Here is a 21,734-nt window from a genome sequence, read left to right on the forward strand (position 1 = left end):
GTTGTAGTCTCCCCCGCTCCTTTGCATGTGGTTTCATTGGATAGACCAGGAGCAGCCGGATTGGGCACGCCGTGAGGTGGAGGAAAAACAACGGCGTGCATGGGCAATGTTCCATGAGGAAGAGCGTAGGGAAAAGGCTGTTGCTAATGCTAAAGCGGAGAGAGAGAGAGACAGATACAAAAATTAAGAGCGAAGCAAGCTCGAAATCGTGAGGTGAATCAGAAGAGGATGGATGATGAGGCTGCACGTAGGTATGCAGAGGAAGAGGTGCGCAGAGAAGCCCGTGAAGCGGAGAGGAAGAGATTAAGGGAAAGAGCTGCCGAGGCGCAAGCAGCAGAAGAACGCGGCGACAAGTCCGGAAAATGGCCACGGTGGACACATGGCAAATAGAGTGATCTGTTGTACTAGCTATGTATGTTAATTCCAGTTTTACTTTCGCGTTGTATCTTAAAATTCGTTGTAGTTATTATGTTGTATCTTAAACGTTTTTACTTATGTTGTATCTTCACTATTGCAGTTAATTTAGAAATAAACTTACTGGAACTAATATTAATATGTCTCTGAGATACATAGAAAAATGTCTCATACATAGATTAAATGTCTGTCGCGCGCATAGATAAATGTGTATCATTCCTCTCGACGACGACGACGATGTTGCTGTCGTGGCCTTGGACCGGAAGGCGACAACCGGGGATGAGGGGGATGAGGTGGACGCAAACCTCGGCCGTACTAATTTTCCTCATCCTCTGTACGTGTCTCATCTGCTGGTGATGGAGTATGAAATACGTATGGAGATTTCTGATTTGGGCGAATCAAACTGGCATCTGAGCTGAAAATTGCACCTCCGAAGAATTCTTCAACTATCCCGTTAACATCATCGCGAGGTTGTTGGGAAGTGCTGCCGTAGTATTGTGGTTGCTGCGTCATATCAGGCCATGTCGGGACTAAAGATTCCTGCGTATTGAACGGCTCCGTCAGAAACATGCACACAATAATCATGTTGGTAATTAACATGCATTAACCTGAGTTGGGTATTGCGATTGCATGTGGTCACGACCCCGCAGTGGGGGCATATTGTGGCCTAAACCAGCTCCCATGTTGGACCACGTAGGGTCAACAGATTCCTGCAAACGTCAACGACATGTCATTAGTAGGCATGTAAGTAATCACGTGTCGGTAGGTAATTATTAAATATGAGCATACCTGAGTGTTGAATCTTTGCGAGTATTCGCCTTCTGTGTAGGAGAATCGTTGTCCAGATGGATATGACGGAAAATGATCGTCCTCCTAATACAATTGGAAAAAATGTGTCATTGTTGTAAGTTCAGGAGGAATGTATGTACGCAAGTTGATTACCTGTGTGGCGCCATGGCGTTGAGATATGTGTGCGGACTTAGATCGGTCAAGTAAAGATGAGTCGCGTCGTGGATTAGATGTATGCGAGGTAGAGGGAACTGGTACGGTCGGTGTGGCGGATGGCTGGCTCACACGTACCATACTCGGTCTGTTCGACGGTGCCTCCGGCATGTCGAATGCTCGACTGACAACATCATCATGGCGGCTGCAACCAAGACGCCTAAGCCCTTTAATGGCAGTATTAAAAATACGTTTTACCATGGATTTTCCCTCCGTACTATCCATGTTGCGCAAGTTCAAAGTGTCCTGGGCGTCCCGTGCGATCTGCCTGAACTCGTCAATCCGAATGAAATAAAAAAATTAATATTGGCTATAAACACATATTTTCTTAATTACATTTATATAACAAGTACCGAAGTGTCACGGTGGTAAGCTGAGGCCCATGTGAGGTGTGTCGGACTCGATGGTGGGGGACCGGTGAGCAGAGTCCGTGTGCTAGCGCGATACCATTCATTATATGTTGGCAGTATCTCACCGTTGTACCGTCTGCATCAGTGATAAATTACATTAGAAGGTACATGATGATAAGATGAATTAAAATATATAATTACCTATTATTAAGTGCATCAATTTGATGAAACCCATGACTTTTGGATTTTTCAGCTTATCTCATGCCAATATGTCGTTGCATCTTTTCAGTACCATTGCTTGATTCATGCACATCATCGTGTGTATTGCGACCTGCACTACGTATGCATCGCAAAGCATATGACGAGTCCGGTTCCAAGTTTCGATAATCGGGGCTGTGATAGGGAGGGCTCGCACACCTTTCAGCACGCCATTGTAAACCTCCGACATGTTGCTGGTTATTATGCCGTACCGAGCCCCTGAGTCGTGAGCTGGCGCCCACTTACTTAAATCGGGGCAGTTCTGATTAATCCATGTATTCAAATTTATTTCAGTCCTCCAGCCCCTCCGGTCTTCTCTCGGCGGCAAGGCAGCCTTCTCGATTTCTTTGTTGATTCCAGCCCAAATAGCATTCATCTTCGCCTTAGTCTTCTGCATGCACATCCTCTTAAATAGCTTGAACCAGTCCTTGTTCTTGAACTTTGAGTAAAAATTGGCTGCCAAGTGCCTCATGCACCACCTTGTCTCCAGGTCGGGCCACCCCCAGTTAGGGTCCGATGAATTCTTGATTATTTCGAGAGCGCTCAAAAGGCCTGTGTTGCGATCTGATATGATGCAAACATCGGGCCGATCTCTCACGACTCCCATCTTCAAGCAGCTGAGGAACCATAACCAACTATCTTTGTTTTCACTCTCGACAAGTGCATAGGCAATAGGCAAGAGTTGATTATTTGCGTCAGCTGCGATCGCCACCAAGAGTGTGCCCTTGTACTTTCCTGTGAGATAGGTACCATCTATTGACAGCACCGGGCGGCAGTGATGGAATGCCCGTATAGTCTGGGGGAATGCCCAGAATAAACGATCAAGGATTTCTAAGTTTTCCTCCAGAGGGTGTTGACGAACTCTCCTAATCACTTGAGTTCCCCGGTTAGTGGTTGATATCTGATGGAGTAGTCTCGGGGCAAGGTCATATGCCTCCTCGTAGGTGCCATACAATCTCTGAAAAATATCCTCCTTCGCCCGCCTTGCCTTACTAAAGCTGACCGGGAAGCCAATCAGATCTTCCGCGGTTTTTTGTAGCTTCTTGGTACCAAGGGTTATATCTTCTTCCACCGCCACTTGCATGATATGTGATATATATTTTGCAGTGGCGTTGCGGTGATTGTCAAGAGCCCCCAATTGCTCGCAGCTATGAGGTTCTGTTTTTGAGATATGCCATGGCTGACATACCCCAGGGCTCACCCGAGCGATAACTCTCCCCCTGCAACCCTCATTCAATTTGACGCATATGACTTTCAGCTGCCTTCGATCAGACTGCTTCACTCTGTGTTGCTGAGATATGGCCAAGGTATACCTTTTGATTGCTTGGTCAGCCGAGTCCTTGTCTGGGAAAGTTTGCCGAACCTGCAGACTCGCCTCCCCTAGGCCTGGAACAGAGCAGAATTCATTGCTAATGGTCATTGTTTTTAAGAACTCAGGGTCCATTGGTGCCGCAACCGCCCTCCGGCAAGGACCGACGCCTTCTTCGTCCGAGGAGGATTCAGTCGAAGAAGAACGAGCGTCATTGTCCAACGCCTCCGGCAGTCCCTCCACACGCTCGCTAATGTCAACGAACGCGGACCAGTATCCTGGCTCGACAGCACACTGGGCGACCATCTGCTCCGATGGACCGGTGCTATGGCCTACAGTCAGTGCCTCATGCTCTGATTGGCCTATCATGCCTGCTGCAGTCAGGGCCAAAAGCTCCGATTGAACGGTGCTCGGTCCTGTGACGATGGCCATCTCCTCTTCACCAGCGCCGGTATCGCTTCCGGCACCATCATCACCTGATATAAACTGAACATACACCATGGGCTCTCCGTACATAGCAGCACCAGGTGTGCTTGCAAACCTCATGTACGTACCCCAATTTTTATCACTCTTTACCTCCCGCAAACCCCATCGGGCAGGTGTCCCATCATTCCCTCCTACGACGATGAGAGCCTCAACGGTCATCTTCTTCCCCCGCATCTCACGCCCAAACTGTGCTCGGATGCATCTTCTAACATCCAAAAATTCTCTATTGACCATGTCCGTCACTACAACTTTCATCGAGTCGCAGCCGCGACACATCGACACCCGAAAAATTCGTCGCGTACGACGTCTCCATAAAACACTAACACCGTTTCCATCGTACCTACCGCACAACCATATTTTTAAAGTAATGTTAGATTACAAAACTAACATGTGATTAACAATTTGAAATAATCGATCTAAAATACACGTTCAACATATTTACTTAGACCATTAATTTTTCAGCATCATATTTCTAATTACAAGTTCATCATTCGTACGTGATATATTTCTACGCACATAAAATCGTAGCCTATATGTTACGCATGTTGCATAAATAAAATATAACTACACAGACTCAATAATACCTATGCATGCATGCATGCAACTACAGACCATACATTAACTAAACTAATTGCATGCATGCAATTACATAAACTAATTACACTACAGACTCAATAATACCTATGCAATTACATAAACTATAGACTCAATAATACCTATGCATGCATGCATGCAACTACAGAACATGCATTAACTAAACTAATTACATGCATGCAATTACATAAACTAATTACACTACAGCTCAATAATACCTATGCAATTACATAAACTACAGACTCATATGCATGCATGCAACTACATAAACTAATTACACTATACAACTAATTATGCTTGCTTCTTCAAATCCTTACCTTGATATGACAGATTGAGCAAACACTTAATCAGCCAACAAATCTTCAGCTGCGAGCAGGAGACATCAACTATGTGAGGAAATACTAAGTACCCGAAGAGATGTGATAGTGAGATGCTGTGTTGTGAGAGTGCACAGAGTGAGAGTGCGGAGAGTGAGAGTGAGAGTGAGAGTGCGCGGACAATGATAGCCTTTAAATAGACTCAGCTCATCTCGACGAAATCAACAATTAGGAATAGTTTAAGTGCCGAAAGCTGGCTAATTTGCAACAGTTTGAGCACCACCGAAAGCAGACCAATTTGCAACAGTATAGCCTAAAAATCAGTGCGATGCTATCGGTCTGTCCGAACAGATTCTCTCGCGCGGGAACTGCTGCATACACTGAGCACTTAAAGAGCATTAAATCCAGTGCGCAAAATCAGTGTGATGGACCTGTCGGCTGATTCCCGTTGTCGGCTGATTCCCGCTCAATTAGCAAAGTCGAGGTCTGCCTCCATCACCATCAAAATCAGTGCAATTTGCAAAGTCATGTGATGGACCTGTCGACTGATTTCCGCTTAATTAGCAAAGTCGAGGCATGCCTCCATCTGGTGTGGCGGCAAGTGCCACGTCAGCTTGCCGCCCCATGCACCGGCGGCATGGCCCACCGGAGCAAACGGCAACTGACGGCGAGCCGGAGCAGCTAACGTGCCGCCACGCCGGCCAGCGGCGGGTCCCTGCCGCCACAGCAGCCGGCGGCAAGCTCCACGTGTCGGTTGGGGGGCCTGCCGCCACGTAGGAGGTGGTCTTTTTTGCCAATTTAATTCAGAGGTGGTCCTTTTTATCAATGAATTGGGGCAGGTGGTCTCTTTTGACAAAATTTCTAAACATTGACCTCCTACTGTACTTACTGCTTAGTGCTATACTTTTCAGTTTTCACAGGATGTGGCTTCTTTGCAGTGCGCCAATGCGCCATCAGTACATCTGCTCATCTACGTCTGATTTAGTCGATGCTGAGAAAGGGTGTGGTCGTGTGGAGATGATCTAGCACTGATGACTTTTGTGTATGAACTGAGCGTGAGATCATTTTGGACATAAACAAAGTACACCGCATATCTTTTGCATGTCGGTAATCGGTGGGACTTGCATATGTTCGTCTTCAGAACAAATTTGGCAATCATGCAGACAAATAATGCTACAGCACACACAACTAATCTGATATTTTCCACTACAAAACCAGTCTAATCGGACGTGCTACTTGTTTCATTAAGCGTGACTGTATGAGCAGGCAGCACAAAGTACAGCTGGGCATGGGCAGCCCGGCCCGGACGGTCCGGCCCGAAAATCCCGGGCCGGGCCGGGTTCGGGCCCGATTTTCGAGCCCAAACGTCGGGCCAGGCCGGGCTCAAGCTTGCATAAAACACAGTTTAAGCCTAGTTCGGGCCAGGCTTGTTGGGCTGGGCTGGGTTTTTGGCAGTTCGGGCTGGATTCGGGCCTAATTTGTAAGCCCAAAGTCGGGCCGGGCTCGGGCCTGGGAATTTCAGTTCGGGCTTTTTCGGGCCCGGCCCGGCCCGAGAAATGCCCAGATGTAGCACTAAGTGAGAGAAAAGCAGTGGCACTGATGGCAACATGCTCTCTGCCACCACTCTTATTCCTAAGCCCCGATGCCGTACAACAGTGCAAAATAGCTACAAGAAGGCGTCTAGGTTCAATGCACCCGATCCCTGTCACTGCAGAACATCGCTCGAAGTAGAGGACTCTGAGACGACAGGTTTCAAACCAGGTCAGATTCAGATTAGAGAGGCTGGGAGGCTGGGGCATATGGAGATACTTGGCCGTATAAGTATCTTTGGAGAAGCATTATTGGCGGAGGGCAAGATGATGCGTCAGGAGCTATTCTTCTTCCTGTGATGTAGTAGGAGGAGGAGAGGCCGTCGCCGTCTCGCATGGAGTTCCCCCGTTCACTTCTTGGTTCTGGTTTGGTGTTGGTTCGGTTCAGGTAAGGAGGGGGTGTTGCTGCTGTGATCTATCTCCCTCAGTCCCTTGTGTTTGCTGATAGTGGAGATGGAGATGCGTCTTCTTCTCATTGTCTTGCTGCGTGTTGTTGCAGCTTGATTATATGTTGTATCAGGGCAAATAATAAATCTTTGACGCTCCCCATCTCTTTTGGTTACTCATGTTACTTTTGTTTTGCATCTGTTTTTCATGGGTGGAAGAAATGTAAATGCACATGCGTTTTTTTTTTTTTTTGATGGGATCATGATTGTGATTTTGGCGTCTGAACTTCAGGACATGTCAATGCAAAAGCTTCAAATGCAGGCTGCTGATCCAGTACATATTCAGGTTCTGATGTGATACAAGCCGTTGTCTGTAAAATTCAGGTTACGATGACATGCTGTAGTTCACACAACACGATTAGCACATCTCAAACTTGTGTATCCATTTCACAGCCAACTCGGCCCGCTCAAACCTGTTGGAGTTAGCCTTGTTGTTTACAGTTTCAGCATGTTTATTTCAGTTTGAGTTTCTGAGTTTTACTTTCTGTTCAAGCTGCGGAAATGTGCACGCCGTATAGATTTGATCAGGTGTACACAAGGCAAAGCTTGTTAGTCGTGTGTGTTAGCTTGGTGATGTGCCTCTATGGTACAAAGTCAGCAAGTGTGTGTTAGTTGCATGCCTAGCTAGCTGTTGGAGACAGGATTTAGTTGTGACCTGGTAATCAGCCGTTGTGCAGAGTGAGAGTGAGCACGATCTCCAGGTGCGAGGAGTGGCCGATCGGCGTGGCTTGCATTATGGTTACTAGTAGCCATCTCCTACCGGCCAGTGGCGATAGTCGTAGCCAAAACTCTGTGTGTTCCGTCCTTGTGTGTGCGCGTGAATACTTCATTTTCTACCTTGGGCAAGGCTGTCGAAACCAACAAGGCATGCGGCATTCACAAGATCATCGGGAATACCGAAGGGAAGCTAGTTCTAGTCACTAGCAGAAAGTTTATTCGAAGTGTAGAGTGACACGGGTTTAGCTAGCTAAGCTATTACAAGTTTACAACGTTCAGAACTTCTCAATCCGGAGGTAGATCCCCACCCCGGTAACCATGATCGATGGTTATAACCTGCAAGACATTAGACAACCACATGGAAACGACTAGCACGGCCCTAACCTGATTCTGAAGCAAACACAGGGTCATAGCCTCACAGGTAACCAACCGACCCATCCAAACCAACAAGGCAGCAATTAAGGCAGACGCTTTTTTTTTTAAATAACGAAAGACTTTGGCCTGGCTTTATATATAAAAGAACGAACGGCAAACAAACATCATACAACCATAGGTTCAGAATACAACACTAGTACTAAAGATAAACAATACACACGGGCTCACATATGAGCAAAAGTGATGAGGACGTCCCTACCGAATTACTACCTCCGTCATTGCAAGATGAAGACGATGTTGATGTGAAGCTCAAGTCTAATGAAGTTAGGATTAGACCGATTACAAGGGCTCGTGCGAAGCTACTTAAACAACAGGTGAATTCACTCCTGAATGATACTTTGATCGATGAGAACTTTATACTGCCTAAGTCTTTCGACTTGTGTATGATCAAGTACGAAGATGGAGCAAGCGTCGCACGAGGAGAAGAGAAGCTGCTGGACATGGTGATGGACGTGAAGACAATCCACGGACGTGCGAGGGAGGAGAGGGAGGCATGCGCGAAGGAGGGAGAAGTCAACGCCAGCCCCACGCCCGGCAGCGCCGGCCATCACGCCGGACGGCCCGACACCAGACCCGGCAGCACCGGCTGCCACACGGGGTGGCCTGGAGCCCGCCGGCCCTTACACCGGTGCACACCGGACCAGGTCTAGGGAGGCTAGCGCGCCCGCACGGTGGCAGCCCGGCGCCTCGCCCGGCCGTTGCCGGATGACCCGGTCCCACCGGACCGTACGACGGTCGAGTCCGAAACAACGCCTCCTCTCCAATCTCCTCCAACTATGGATCTACCTCATCATCCTCCTCCTCCTGAAACCCCTATCATTCTCTCTGATTTCAATGATGGCAGTGAAATCTGTCAAGCGATTTGTTAACAATGTTCACCTTATTCTCCTCCAACTTATCCACATAGGAGGTAGGAACCGTATACAACCCGAAGATACACAATTCAATTACCGAAGAACTAAGAAATATGGCCAATTTGAAATAATTTACATAAAAAGGGGAGAAACTCTACATCTCCGGCATTGGTTCAAAGTTCAAACATGTTGGAGGCGTGCCCGACATTGATATCGGCGCCTGACACCACGGCCTGCGTTGGAGGACGATGTTGATGGTCCGTTCGACATCGATTTTGGCTGCCCTGGAGGGCGCTATTTTTTCAGCATTGGTGGTTTGGACCATTGACGCGGGAGTTGCCCTAGAGCTTGCGGCCGCAAGAGCACCTCCGCTTTGCATGGCGTGGTTTCCATGCCGCTTCCACTTTGCCCCACAATGACGGGGGGTCGGGAGGTCGGGGAGGCATCGATTGAGCCAATGCAATCACGGATCGAACGAGTGGGTGGCCGAGGAAGTCCATGACGGTGACTGAGCCACTACTAGGAAAACAACCACCAGTGGCACATCTGTTTTGCGCATCAGTGGCGCACCTACTAGCGCGCCACTAGTAGAATTAGTGCGCCACTAGTATGTTCCCTACCAGTGGCGCACCACTGGTATATTTTTGAAATTTTGTTTCATTTGTTTTTTTCGAATTTTTTCTGCTCTTGTACGTTCTCTGTGAGCTCCACATGGTGTTGGGAGGAGGAATGGCCAGAGTCCAGGGAGGAGGGAATGTCCGGTGGGCGGGGAGGATGGAATGGCCGGCGGGCGAGAGGAGGGTAGAGAGGGGGAGGGGCACCGGAACAGAGGATGGAGAAGAGGAGGGAGGGAGAAAAGAGGATATGAGAGGATGGAGGAGGAAGGACAGGATGTCGAAGAGGAGGGAGGAGTCGGAGATGAGGGAGAAGCCGAAGAGTAGGGAGTTGCAGATGGCCGGAGGAGGTGCGTCGACGAAGCCTCTTGTCGAAGCAGATGGACGAAGAAGTGAGGGAGGAGGAGAGGAGGAAGGAGGAAAGGAGAAAGGATAAGTTATGTGTGGATGAATGACAGGGACTTGCTTGACCAATGAGGACGCATGAATAAGGAGCACACAAATCGTGTGTCGTTTTACACACGTTTGGAGTCGTTGGATCGCGCATCCGGATCTGTGGCCGTCCAACATACCAGTGGCGCACCACAAGGGTTGGTGCGCCACTACTATTTTTTTGATTTTTTCAGCGAAATCTGAAACATCCAAAAACTCTCTTTTCCTTTTTGATTTTGAGGAATCTAAAAAATTAGTAAATCGGTCATAGCCCGTTGAATTTTGGTGTAACTTTTCTCGTAGATACATTTTCATATAAAAAACGTTTCCATCGAAGGTTGTATACAAAATAAAATTCAAAGCTAGTTTACCGAAATATGGCTCCATTTTGCAAAAAAAAAAGTCATCAAAATTTTTGATAATTTTTTTGAACAACTAAAACACATAACACATGGCCATCTCAAAGGATTTTGAAATAAATTTCTTTCATAAAGTGTTTGTAGGTGGCTTTTCAAATCCGCCGTCAAATCCCAAGGCTCAACCCTGGACAGGCGGTGGAAACTACCAAGCTGGAGTACGGTAGGGGCAGAGGGAATTTCCGGTGGAGCGGTGAAATGCATTGATATCGGAAAGAACACCAACGACGAAAGCACTCTGCTGAACCGACATTGACACTGAGAGACGAAAGCTAGGGGAGCAAATGGGATTAGAGACCCAATAGTCCTAGCCGTAAACGATGGATACTAGGTGCTATGCGACTCGACCCGTATAGTGGTGTAGCTAACGCGTTAAGTATCCCGCCTAGGGAGTATGTTCGCCTTAGACCCTAACTCACCCTCCGTGGACGAACCTTGCGGAGGAAACCTTGGGTTTTCGGGCATTGGATTCTCACCAATGTTTTTGTTACTCAAGCCGACATTCTCGCTTCCGCTTCGTCGACCCCCGCTTTCGCGGTTGCTTCCCTCTAAGGCGGAACGCTCCCCTACCAATGCATTTAGACATCCCACAGCTTCGGCAGATCGCTTGTCCCCATTCATCTTCAGCGCAAGGACGCTCGATTAGTGAGCTATTACACACTCTTTAAAGGGTGGCTGTTCTAGGCAAACCTCGTGGCTGTCTTTGCACCCCCACCTCCTTTATCACTGAGCGGTCATTTAGGGGCCTTCGCTGGTGATCCGCGGATGTCAATGGTTCGAGTCCGCTTATCTGCAGCCCGTGAACTTAGCGGATACTATGATAGCACCGAATTTTGCCAATTCAGCAGTTCGATCTATGATTTCGCATTCATGGACGTTGATAAGATCCTTCCATTTAGTAGCACCTTAGGATGGCATAGCCCTAACGTTAATATCGAGGTTCAAAAGAGGAAAGACTTGTGGTGGATACCTAGGCACCCAAAGATGAGGAAAGGTGTAGCAAGCGATGAAATGCTTCGACGAGTTGAAAATAACCATAGATCCGGAGATTCCCAAGGCGATCCACGGGGACGGGGGAAGAGAGGGGGGGGGGGGGGACAACGTGTATGTGAGTTACCGGTGGCGCAACAAGACATGGTGTGCCACTGCTACGTGGTCCCTAAAATATAGCAGTGGCACATCTCTAACCTAACTGTGGCGCACGTGCTATTGGTGTGCCCTCGACAACAACGGCAGCTAGGGATTTCGAGCTATCTTGGAGCATGATATCCGAGCGGTGGAACCAGCCATGTCAAGATTTTCGCCCCGAATTTTCAGCATCCCCGAAAATTATTTCCGGGCCGGGTCTTTCTCCGGTATCTAATGCGGGTATTTTTTTTTAGCCCCAAAACCGGATAGCGGTTATTATCATGTGCAGGCGTATATCCGGGATCTCTATACTCTTGCCACACAGGCACTTTTTTTTTTAGGGATCCACACATGCACAGTTAAGGATACCCTCCGAAGCCCATACTGGTATTCCGCTTCGTGGATGGCGAAGGCACTCACCAGCAGCACCTCGCAGGACGTGGAGAGGGAGGTTGCGGCAGTGCAGGAATCGCTGGCGGCGCGGCGGACAGGGCCGTGGCCCGTGGCGGCGGTGGGAAGGTCGGTCCACGTGCTGCTGGCCGCGGGCCGCGGGCGACACGCTCCGGCTCCGCGAGAGAAGTGGATCTTTGCGACACCACTACACCAGGTACGTACAATGCATGGTGAAAGTCATGGAGGCTAATTTCAAAACAATTCTAATCCTTTCCATAGTTTAACCTCACCTCTCTCTGGTGTATCCGTATATATGTCAATTTCATGGATTAGTGTGTAATAGTACTAGAACCAAACATGCGTTCAACAAATGTTCTCCATAGTAGACGTTTTGTAGAGCATCCAATTTGTTTTTGTCATAAATAAAATAACAAAAATACTAAAATAAAATAACCTGGCTAAAGCAGAAGTTAGATCATGACTAATATTTGATGAACAAACCAGAAACATGTGTTAAATCCGCATGAGTGCATTTCAATGCCAAATCAAATAAACAAATGTTAATTTCCAACCTTTACCCCTCTGCTGCTCTAATTCTTCTGTTCCTAAAGACCTAACTCAGGTTTGTTTCAAAGGTGCAAACATTTACATGGTCTCTCTCCTCAATAAGGAAAAAGGAATAGCGACAAAATTTCATTCGCAATGTACAAAGGCAAGCAGTAAAACTAACATCATGTGTATCCAAATTAGCTTTGACACAATAGTCCTGCAGGGAAGACCAAATAGATGATTCAGTTTTAGAGTAGATGACTCAGTTATGTGAAGCAAACGGTGGCTCTTGAAAGACCCAAAATCAGGGAAAACAATAAGTGAAACAGCATGAACTGTGAATGACAAGCACCACAATTACGCCAGACATTGTTATTGAACTATAATGTTTAATGGTTTTTATACAATGTAGCATGAGGGGGAAAATCATCTCAAAATAGGTATAAAGAAGATATTTATCAATAAACATACTCCTCAAACAGAAAAACCATGCAACGCATGATCAGCTAAAGTGGGCATACATTGTTACAATAACCTCAACTGTCAGTATACAAACAGTGATGCAAGGGCTTTCAATCATCTTTCTGATGCAGAGCACGAGGACTATTACCATTAAGTGCCGCATGATACATCCTCTTTTCCGCCAGCCCAAGATTAGAAAGAACTAAATTACCCTGCAGAAAAAGGATTGTTTTATTGCGGAATCCTTAAGAAGGTAAATCGTACACCATAGCTAATAATTTCAAAAACATGTATAATCATGGTGGACTAGCTTAGCAAAGATGGAGAATACCTCAGTTGCTAGCATTTTTCTGACATTGTTGGCATAGATTCTGGGGTCCTCCTTTTCTTGTTCAGAAGGATAGTATACAGGCAAGCGAACCACCTCCATGTAATTTGCAAATTGACAAAGGAGGAAAAATACATGACGTTTCTGCAGGTTGTGATGGGACAAATGCCATTTTCAGATTTGAGGTGTCTGATGTTTCAGAGTTAAATTAATCAACACAGGATGCTATAATAGGTGTTAGTGTAGAAGGTACAAAAATGGAAAAAAGCACCACAAGCTTACAAGTTGACACACCACATACTTCTGAAAGCCAAAGGTACAATATAGCAACCGTAAATAAATTGTTAGCATGTTGCATACAATGAGAAAAAACTATAGTCATCGCTATCTCATGCAGAGTATGAAGTAATGATATCTTTTAAGAAGTGACGGTGTTTTTCACATGGCAGCATGCGCGTAAGAATTTCATAGCCAAATTTAATGATTGTATTAATAAAGCAGCAGCCTAGCAATCCTCAACATGGAAGATGATGCTTTGCTGAACATGGAAAATGAGGATATAAGAAGTTGCACAGGGAGGTTATATTAACTCAAGTTACTCAACGGATATGGACATACTATCGAGAAAAGATAATTATGACAAGAGAGATATTTCATCTCATAATAAAGCATAAATGTGAATATCATACATCAAAAAAAATGACTCTTCCTTTTTTGCGATTAATAAAATGTTACCCTTGAAACCCATAGGAAATATACATGGTTCCAGAAAATTGCTCTTGCATACCTGTACCTACTCGCAAGTTCTTATTCTGACATTGAACATAATAAATATGTAATTAATGCTTACCCCGTCTATGGAGTCCCAGGCTGGACTAAATCTACTGTAAGGATATCTCAAAATGACAGGTTGAACTGGTGCTTTTGCAAGGAATGCTCCAGTTTTAAACGGGAGAAGGTAATCCCCATTAGTAGTAGTACCCTCTGACAAGAAAAGAAACAACAAGACTGTAAACAAAGGAAGAGAAAGTTTCTAATAGTTACAAAACATAACAAAATTGAGGTTTAAATCTGAAACAGCACACTGAAGTAATGGAAAATGTTGTATTAAGAGGAGATGATAATAGCTTTTGCTAACTTAGAGATAGTACCATAAGACTAGACATAGAATGATTACATAATAAAGGATGAATAAAGATTCAGCAGATATGGAATGCGGTGTTCCATGTCAATAAAAAAAGATTCAGCACATAGAAAACAATGTATTATAAAAGATAGTGACACATAAAAATAATAATCACAATAGAAAAGGAGAAACCACTATACATTAAAAAGTTAGCAAAAGAAACATAAAATGGTTGTACACAAACCAGGAAAGAGTAACACCATAGGGGAATTCTTGTACTGAGAAACCTCTTGGACCCTTTCAGTTACATCACCTACATATAGTATGGGCAGTTCAGTGAAAAGCAAAGAAAAGCTACATGACATAGTAAGTCTGCATTTTGAACTCTATCTCAATTAAATAATCGCATGTTGAAAAGAATCTTCCTTGCACAGCAACAAGAATAAAAGAACATGCCCATTAAAAAATTTAAGTGCTCATCGTCTGATGCAATAAAAATGCATGGCATACATGAAGCAGTAGCAAAAAAAGTGTTTAAGTGCTAGTCATATTTTAGTTAACACAGAGAATGAATGTGTCTTTTTGGAGAATAACGAGTAAGAAAAATAAAATGGCATCAATGAATGCATGTCAATACATACCTGAGACGCCTCTAGAATCTGATCCTTTGGATTCTCGTTGAACAAAAATGCACCTGAGGCATTTGCTGTATTTGACAGAGAAATACATTTAATATATCATATCCACATTTGACATAAATAGAAATGGTCACCACGCAATAAATTTTGTAGGTATATAAAAAGGATAAGGCCATTTTCTCACGTATTTTCTTAATAAGACATGAATAAGAAATCAGCACATACCTTATGAGACCAATCAACGGCAACTTGGACACGGAGTTCTACATAGAATAATTAAGCGTGAACAATCATTTATAACTTAAGAACACGTAAGTTTCACAAAACAATAATAACAGTGTAAACTTTTATTTTGCAGGGAAATCCAACTTGAGTAACATCGTACCCTGTCGAAAAACAAAACAGACAGACTTGAATAACATTGTTCAAGGTACCTTAGCAACAAAACTCGGAGAAGAAGCTGACATGTGATAGAGAATGTCCACATATGATACGTGATTAGACACAATCGCTCCTGGTCTTTCCAGTTCTTCAGACTGATTTTCAGGTACATCCTGAACATATCATATACTAACATGTCATGGGAACGAGTAAACAAATTTTAAGAGTTCAGTTACATACACAGATGTTATATGCGGGCATCAGTATAAATGGCAGGCCGTGAATGGGCCGTTGGCCTAGTGTTGGGAGCGCGGTGGCTTCTCCCTGTCGGCCTGAATTCAAATTCCCGTTGGCTGAATTAATTTCTCTGGTAGGATTCCCAGGTCTCACACATTCTCTATTAATATATAGCACGGGGTTCCTCCCCAACTGGTCTCATTTTTACGAACTAGCAGGCCCATCCATAGGTTCATACCAGGACGGCTGGAGTACTCTGCCCTATGTTAGGTTTCTTCTTGAGTTACCGAAAACAGAGTTTGTATCCTTTAAGGATTATATCTGTCTAGGGTATCTCCATCTATAAGGAGACCGCCTACTATTGAATAAAACAGACGAGATGTTACCAATAATTTCTATCGCTCTCCTCTGCCCTGGTGGCACCAGTTCCCGCCAACCCTAGCCGGTAGCCGCACCACATCCACCTTCCCCTTGTCAGTGGCATGGCCATAACTTTGAAGTTTGGCGGGGCGATCTTTTAACGTGGAGGATGGGGTGGGTACCCTGCTTAGCTTTGAGAGACCCAGGGGTGGCCGCCCAGCCCGCCCCTCCCTAATCATGGGCTAGAAGAAATGAACAATTCAGAACTGATGATATACAATACTCGTACAAGGCACAACATGAAGAAGATTGCAGGAAACCATCGACTTTTTTTGGTTTGGAACCATTTTGTCCAACAAGATTAAACATACCACCCAAGAGAGAGTATAGAGACATCTACGACAAGTTATTGACCATAATGAATCATAGAATTAATGCTTCTGCATTCAACAACAATGTATCTATATAGGAACAAACTGTAAGAACATTTAATTTCTTACCAAAGCTAGAAATCTGCATTTTGCCTATAACTATGAGGCTATCACAAGCAGTTTTTTAAGCCAACTAGATGATGTTAAACATTGGCATCAGGACTATCACTTTCTCTCTGTTCCAAACCAGTGCATTGTTCCCCCATTGAACAAACAAGACATAGTTATCTAGATGAGTCGTAGGATCTCATAAGAAAATACGCGTATCAAAACAAGCAGGCCACATTGGATTGGCTACGATAGATTGCACGCTGAAAGAGGAAAGTGGCATCATGATACTGACCTCTGCATTTGGGACTCTTCGATCGCACACCGGGATCCAGTAGAAGCCGAAGACGAAGAGCATCGCCCGCGACAATGCACGGCCAGCACCCAGACATGCCTCCCTCCTCCACCCATGTAATCGGGGACGGCCCTCTTCCCCTACGTCGGCGAAGAGCGTGAACACGCGGCACACGAGGTAGTAGGCGACGACCAGGAGCATCCCGGCAATGAGACGGAGCGGGAGGAGCACGGCGGCCGCGAACATTAGACGCGCCACCTGCGCCGCGGGGAGCGGCCCGCGGCCCATCGGCCCGTACGCGTCCCGGCGCGCGTACGGCGCGTATCTGACGTCCAGGTCCTCATCCTCCTCAATGGCGGGCGCGCCAGAGAGGAGGGGCCGCACGGCCTCGCCGGCGCCGTCGCCGCCTTCCGGTTGGGAAGGCGCGGTGGTGGCGGTGTCGACGGCCATTGGGGGATTGACGCGCGTGGGCGTGGAGATCGGCGCGATGGCCGTGGGGGGAGGTGCCTGTGTTTTTACGGGTTTGTGTCTGTCGGGGAGTTTGGTCGCTGGCAGAGGGTGGACGCTGGAGCAGGAGACGGGGACCGTTGGATCTAAATCGGACGGTGTTGGAGCCGTCCGTGTCGGGTGGGTTCGCGACAGCGCGGGCGTTGGATCGGTTGCGGCGGTTGTCGATGGGATCATGCTCCAAGTGCTTCCCCCGTTTCGTCTCATAGGGTGGGTGTGCATTGAATTGATTTTATTATTTTCTATCTAAAACTATCAACATCTACGGTAGCATATTTAATAAATAAAATAGTAAACACATTTCATGATGAATCTAACTATATACTTGTTTTCATTAGAATATTGTCACCGAACATGTTCTTTGTTGGTGATGATTGTGCTCAGCACGTTGAGCTCATCAGAGAGAACCTTCTGGTTATGGCATAATTAGCCACGGTCATGGAGTCATGTTGGAGGCCGTGGAATTCTTGCTCGAGGTAGGTGGAGTTGTGGTGGTAGATGTTGAAGAGCCGCGACCACAATGCGTGAGCCACGCGATGGCATGGTAGAGTCGACAAGCATGGCGAGAAGCTTGCGCGGCTGCATTGTTGAGCCGCGATCGGGGGATGCCATCATTATGATTCCATTGTAGTGTGGGATCAACCAGAACCTCGCCCTAGAGTAGATAGTCCCCAAGGGCGTACTTCTCCACTGCGTCGGTAAACATGCAACACCATTGGATATAGTTGGAGGTGGAAACCTCGAGTCTGAATGAAACAACGGCGTGGTTGCTTGGGAGCATGGATACGATCCACAGAGAGCAACTTTAGCGACAGCCTGCACCTTGACCGCGAGATTGGTGTCGGAATTCTCTGGCGGCCCTATGGGGGAGAGGATAAAAACTAACCTGATACCATGAAGGCAATTGTAGTTGTTACCCTAATTGATTTGTCCCATGGTTGGGATTATATAATACAAAGAGACTTGGTTGCCAATTACAAACCAGGAAATAATAACAACCGGCAAGAGTTGTCCTACTCGTATATGTCTAACATGGGTCAGAGCCGATGGTCCTTTGTGTTGCCTTCACCATATGCTTTCTTGAGGCCGATGCACCACATCGGGAGGGCGCATGGGAGCACGACCACCATTGCCAGGAAGAAGCAGAACTAGAAAGGGGAATCTATTTTCGTAGATGTCGAGCTAGCACAAAACCATGTACACGTCACAAAAATCGCCATGCAAAACAACTTATGAGAGGCTTGGTGCATAAATTGTCTAGTTTTAGAAACTTTAGGGAGTAAATGTACTAGTTTTGAGGTGAGGGGTGTTGTTGTCGCCGATGTGTAAGTGGACGTGGGCCTCACCGATTGACAAGGGATTAACTTGTCAATGCCTACGGATTGTAGACTAGGATTTAGTTGGAAGTAGAGGGCAAGTAGATCTCGAGGGTTTCAGCCGGAAAAGTACTCGACTGCTTATGAAAACTAGGGTTGCGCTAACAATAATTCGATCCTCTCTTTGTCCCTCGACTCCCCCTTATATAGGAGGTGGAGTCGAGAGTTTCGTATTACACAAGTTTACAAATTCCGGGAGACTCTCTTAGTTCAACCCGTAAAGTTACAAATCTCTACTTTCCTAATACAACTCTATCTTTCCTTAATAACTAACTGGGCTTCCGAACTTCATATTCTTTGACATGTGGGCCTTCAGTAAACCCCGGGTACCATCTTCGGCAAGTCCATTGGGGATGCCTATGTCAGTAGCCCCCGAGATTTTGCTTGAATCGAAGAATCAGGGAAAATCTCCAACTTTATAATTATCATCTAACTTCTTCAAGTTAACACATATCTTTAATAAAACAGTCATATATTGTACAAGGATAACGGTAATTGGGGCTAGTTCATCTGACGGATCAGGTACTAGTTAACTGCTCTAGTGGCAATCCGCAAAAACCTACTTCAAGACCACGTCCCTGGACATGATCTCGGGATACTGGCGTAACTCGACACGTGCCGCTTAAGGTCTTACCATATGTCGAGTTCCAGTCATGTTTTATCGGGTATCTAACGCGTCCGTTAGGATTTTTCTTCGTATGTGTTGATACGGAAAAAAAGTAGCAAACCGCCGTTAGAGACGGTGGCACGCCGCTCAGGACGGATCCGGGGACTTACCTTCGCAAAGTTTTGCGGCATTCAGAGATTATTCGCGACTGAGGCGCTCTGAGAATGTATTGTCGAGTGCCTTTTTTCGGCTGTTGGAATAGCACATTTATTCGAGTCAACCAGATGACTTGTATATTTTTATATTATCTTCCCGATGGGAGTATATGAAGAGTTATTTGTATAACTCGAAATATACTCATCATACTGTTTCTAAATTCATCGGGCACGCGAACAGCGTTCCCGATGGGAGTAGCCCCCGAGGCTACAACCAAGTACTTGGAGTTGGTTGTAGGCTCACCATTTTAACACCTTTTATCGCTATATTGTTGTCTTTTTTCGAGTTCCCCTATCTTTTTTGGGTGCGCGACCAGCGCTCCCGATGGGAGTAGCCCCGAGGCTATGGAGAAATGCTTGTATTTGATCATAGGCTCTCGCCTTTTCTTTCTTGCTATACTTGAGAGTTCATTCATTCTAAAGTAGCCCCCGAGCATTTGATCAAAAACTTGTATTTGATCAAAAGCTCGCGAAATTATCATCACTTCTTTCTATCATCAATCTCCACCTCACCGCAGTCGCAATTTTCCTCTGTTAAAGTGACATCAATGCTGACGATAGCCACGAACTCTGTATCGAGAACACGCGAACTCTGTCCTGTCACTGAATTGTGGACCCAAAATAAGTGGCATGTTGACACGTTAGGCAACTGGGGGACACACGTCCTCCGCTTTTTCTGGCACGCTTACTGTAGCGCCTGTCCAGTTCCTTCCCAGTGAAAATACGAGTTTACCCCTTGAGCCACGTGTAACTCATCAAGTTTGTTACTACTCCATCCAACGGTGCGCCGATTCGCGAGGTATCTATAAAAGACCTTCTTCTTCCTCCGTTTTTCCCTTCGCCGCGCCGCACCTCTATTCTTCCGTAAATCCCCTCCGCAAACACCGCAGCTCCAAGCACTCACGCATTGCACTTCGCCGCTAGCACCACTCTTTATGCCACCACGCGCAAGACTCACGAGGCACAAGACACCCGAATCAAAGATGGCAGCGCAAGATCTGGGAGCCTCGGAGTGGGAAAGATCCAAGATTTCCAACCAAGACATCAATCTGATGAGGAAGCTTGGGTTGATGAAGAAGAAGGAAACGCTGCGCTTCCCCGGCGAGGAGAGCTACCCGATGCCTCCAATGGAATATCGGGTTAGCTTTGTTGACCATCTTATCCGTGGCCTTTCTGCTCCCATCGATTTTCTCCGTGGTCTCCTTTTTGTCTACGGGTTACAGCTTCATCAGCTGACTCCCAACTCCATCCTCCACATTTCTCTTTTCATCATACTTTGCGAATGCTTCCTTGGATTCCATCCTAATTGGGCTATGTGGAAACGCATCTTCTGCCTCCGCCGCAATGGCTCCCACAACATCGCCTACAACATAGGCGGTGTTGTTATTTGCGTTCGCCCTGATGTCGAATACTTTGACGTCAAATTTCCCGACTCCCTCCAAGGGTGGCGCAAAAAATGGTTGTAAGTCCACGAAGAATGTCCCGAATCGTTGGAGTATAACATCGCCCCTTCGACGGGGGTGCCGAAATTCTTCGCCGCCGATCCTGGGACGCAGAGGCCACCGAAGAAGAGAAAACGGCGACAGAGGCGCTGATAACCCATATCTGCGAGCTCCAAAATACCCGTGGCAAGGAATTGTCGGGTATCCAAATCACAGCGTATTTCCTTAGGATTAGGGTGCAGCCTCTGCAGGCTCGCAAGAATCCTCTCTGGATGTATACTGGCGAAAAAGATGTCGACCGGCTTTCCAAGGATCTTGCAGTGAAGGACTTGGAAAAGCTTGTCCGAAGAATCTCATCGCTTAGCAAGAAAGATGCCGTTCCATCCTCCTGTCGCGTGGAGCCGTATAGCGGCGCCAACGCCCTCCCCAAGGTAAATTACCATTGTCCATACTGCTATTTTATCGACTGCTATTTTTAACATTTATCGACTGCTATTTTTAACATTTATCGACCGCTTTTTGCCGACTTCCCTGGTATAACTTATTGTCGATATATGTTGTCTTCTTGTAGAAACATCAAGTATTATCTTCTCTTCCCCCTCTTCCTGAAGGCGGGGAAGTCGAAGAACGAACCGTCGTCGCCGACGAGAACCAGGGCACTTCTCGCACTGAGAGCGAAGTTGCGGGTTCTCACAAATTCGCGGCTTCCTCTGAAAGAGAAATTGATTCCGAGGCCACCGAGTCTACGCATTCCCTCCCCTTTGCTGCTTCTCCAACGAACAAGCGGAAAAGGGATGAAGTCGTAGACTCTGGTACCTCCAAAACTGATAGGTCCCCTCTCGAGGAAACTCTACCCGAAGAGGAGGAAAAACCCTTCAACCCTTACGATGATGCCCTCATCAGCTCGTAAGTGTCTGTCGCCTTTTTCTTTTGCACCCGAGTTTTTTGACTCGTTTTGTTTCTTATACTTTTCTTGGT

The 21,734-nt window shown here is 46.3% G+C and overlaps 1 protein-coding gene across 1 annotated transcript; it reads right to left on the bottom strand.

The window, feature by feature from the left end:
- Positions 1 to 12,267: 12,267 nt before the first annotated feature.
- On the bottom strand, positions 12,268 to 17,059 carry LOC124665620 (lysophospholipid acyltransferase LPEAT1-like). The gene is made up of 9 exons (XM_047203015.1): positions 16,610 to 17,059; positions 15,292 to 15,411; positions 15,083 to 15,120; positions 14,861 to 14,925; positions 14,464 to 14,532; positions 13,944 to 14,077; positions 13,097 to 13,237; positions 12,914 to 12,977; positions 12,268 to 12,520 (listed from the first exon to the last, which is right to left on the bottom strand). The coding sequence occupies exons 1-9, from the start codon at positions 17,057 to 17,059 to the stop codon at positions 12,501 to 12,503; spliced, it is 1,101 nt and encodes a 366-aa protein (XP_047058971.1). The 3' UTR covers positions 12,268 to 12,500.
- Between the last annotated feature and the right edge of the window lie 4,675 nt (positions 17,060 to 21,734).

Source organism: Lolium rigidum, chromosome 6 (assembly GCF_022539505.1).
Source record: "Lolium rigidum isolate FL_2022 chromosome 6, APGP_CSIRO_Lrig_0.1, whole genome shotgun sequence".
Taxonomy (NCBI): Eukaryota; Viridiplantae; Streptophyta; class Magnoliopsida; order Poales; family Poaceae; genus Lolium; species Lolium rigidum.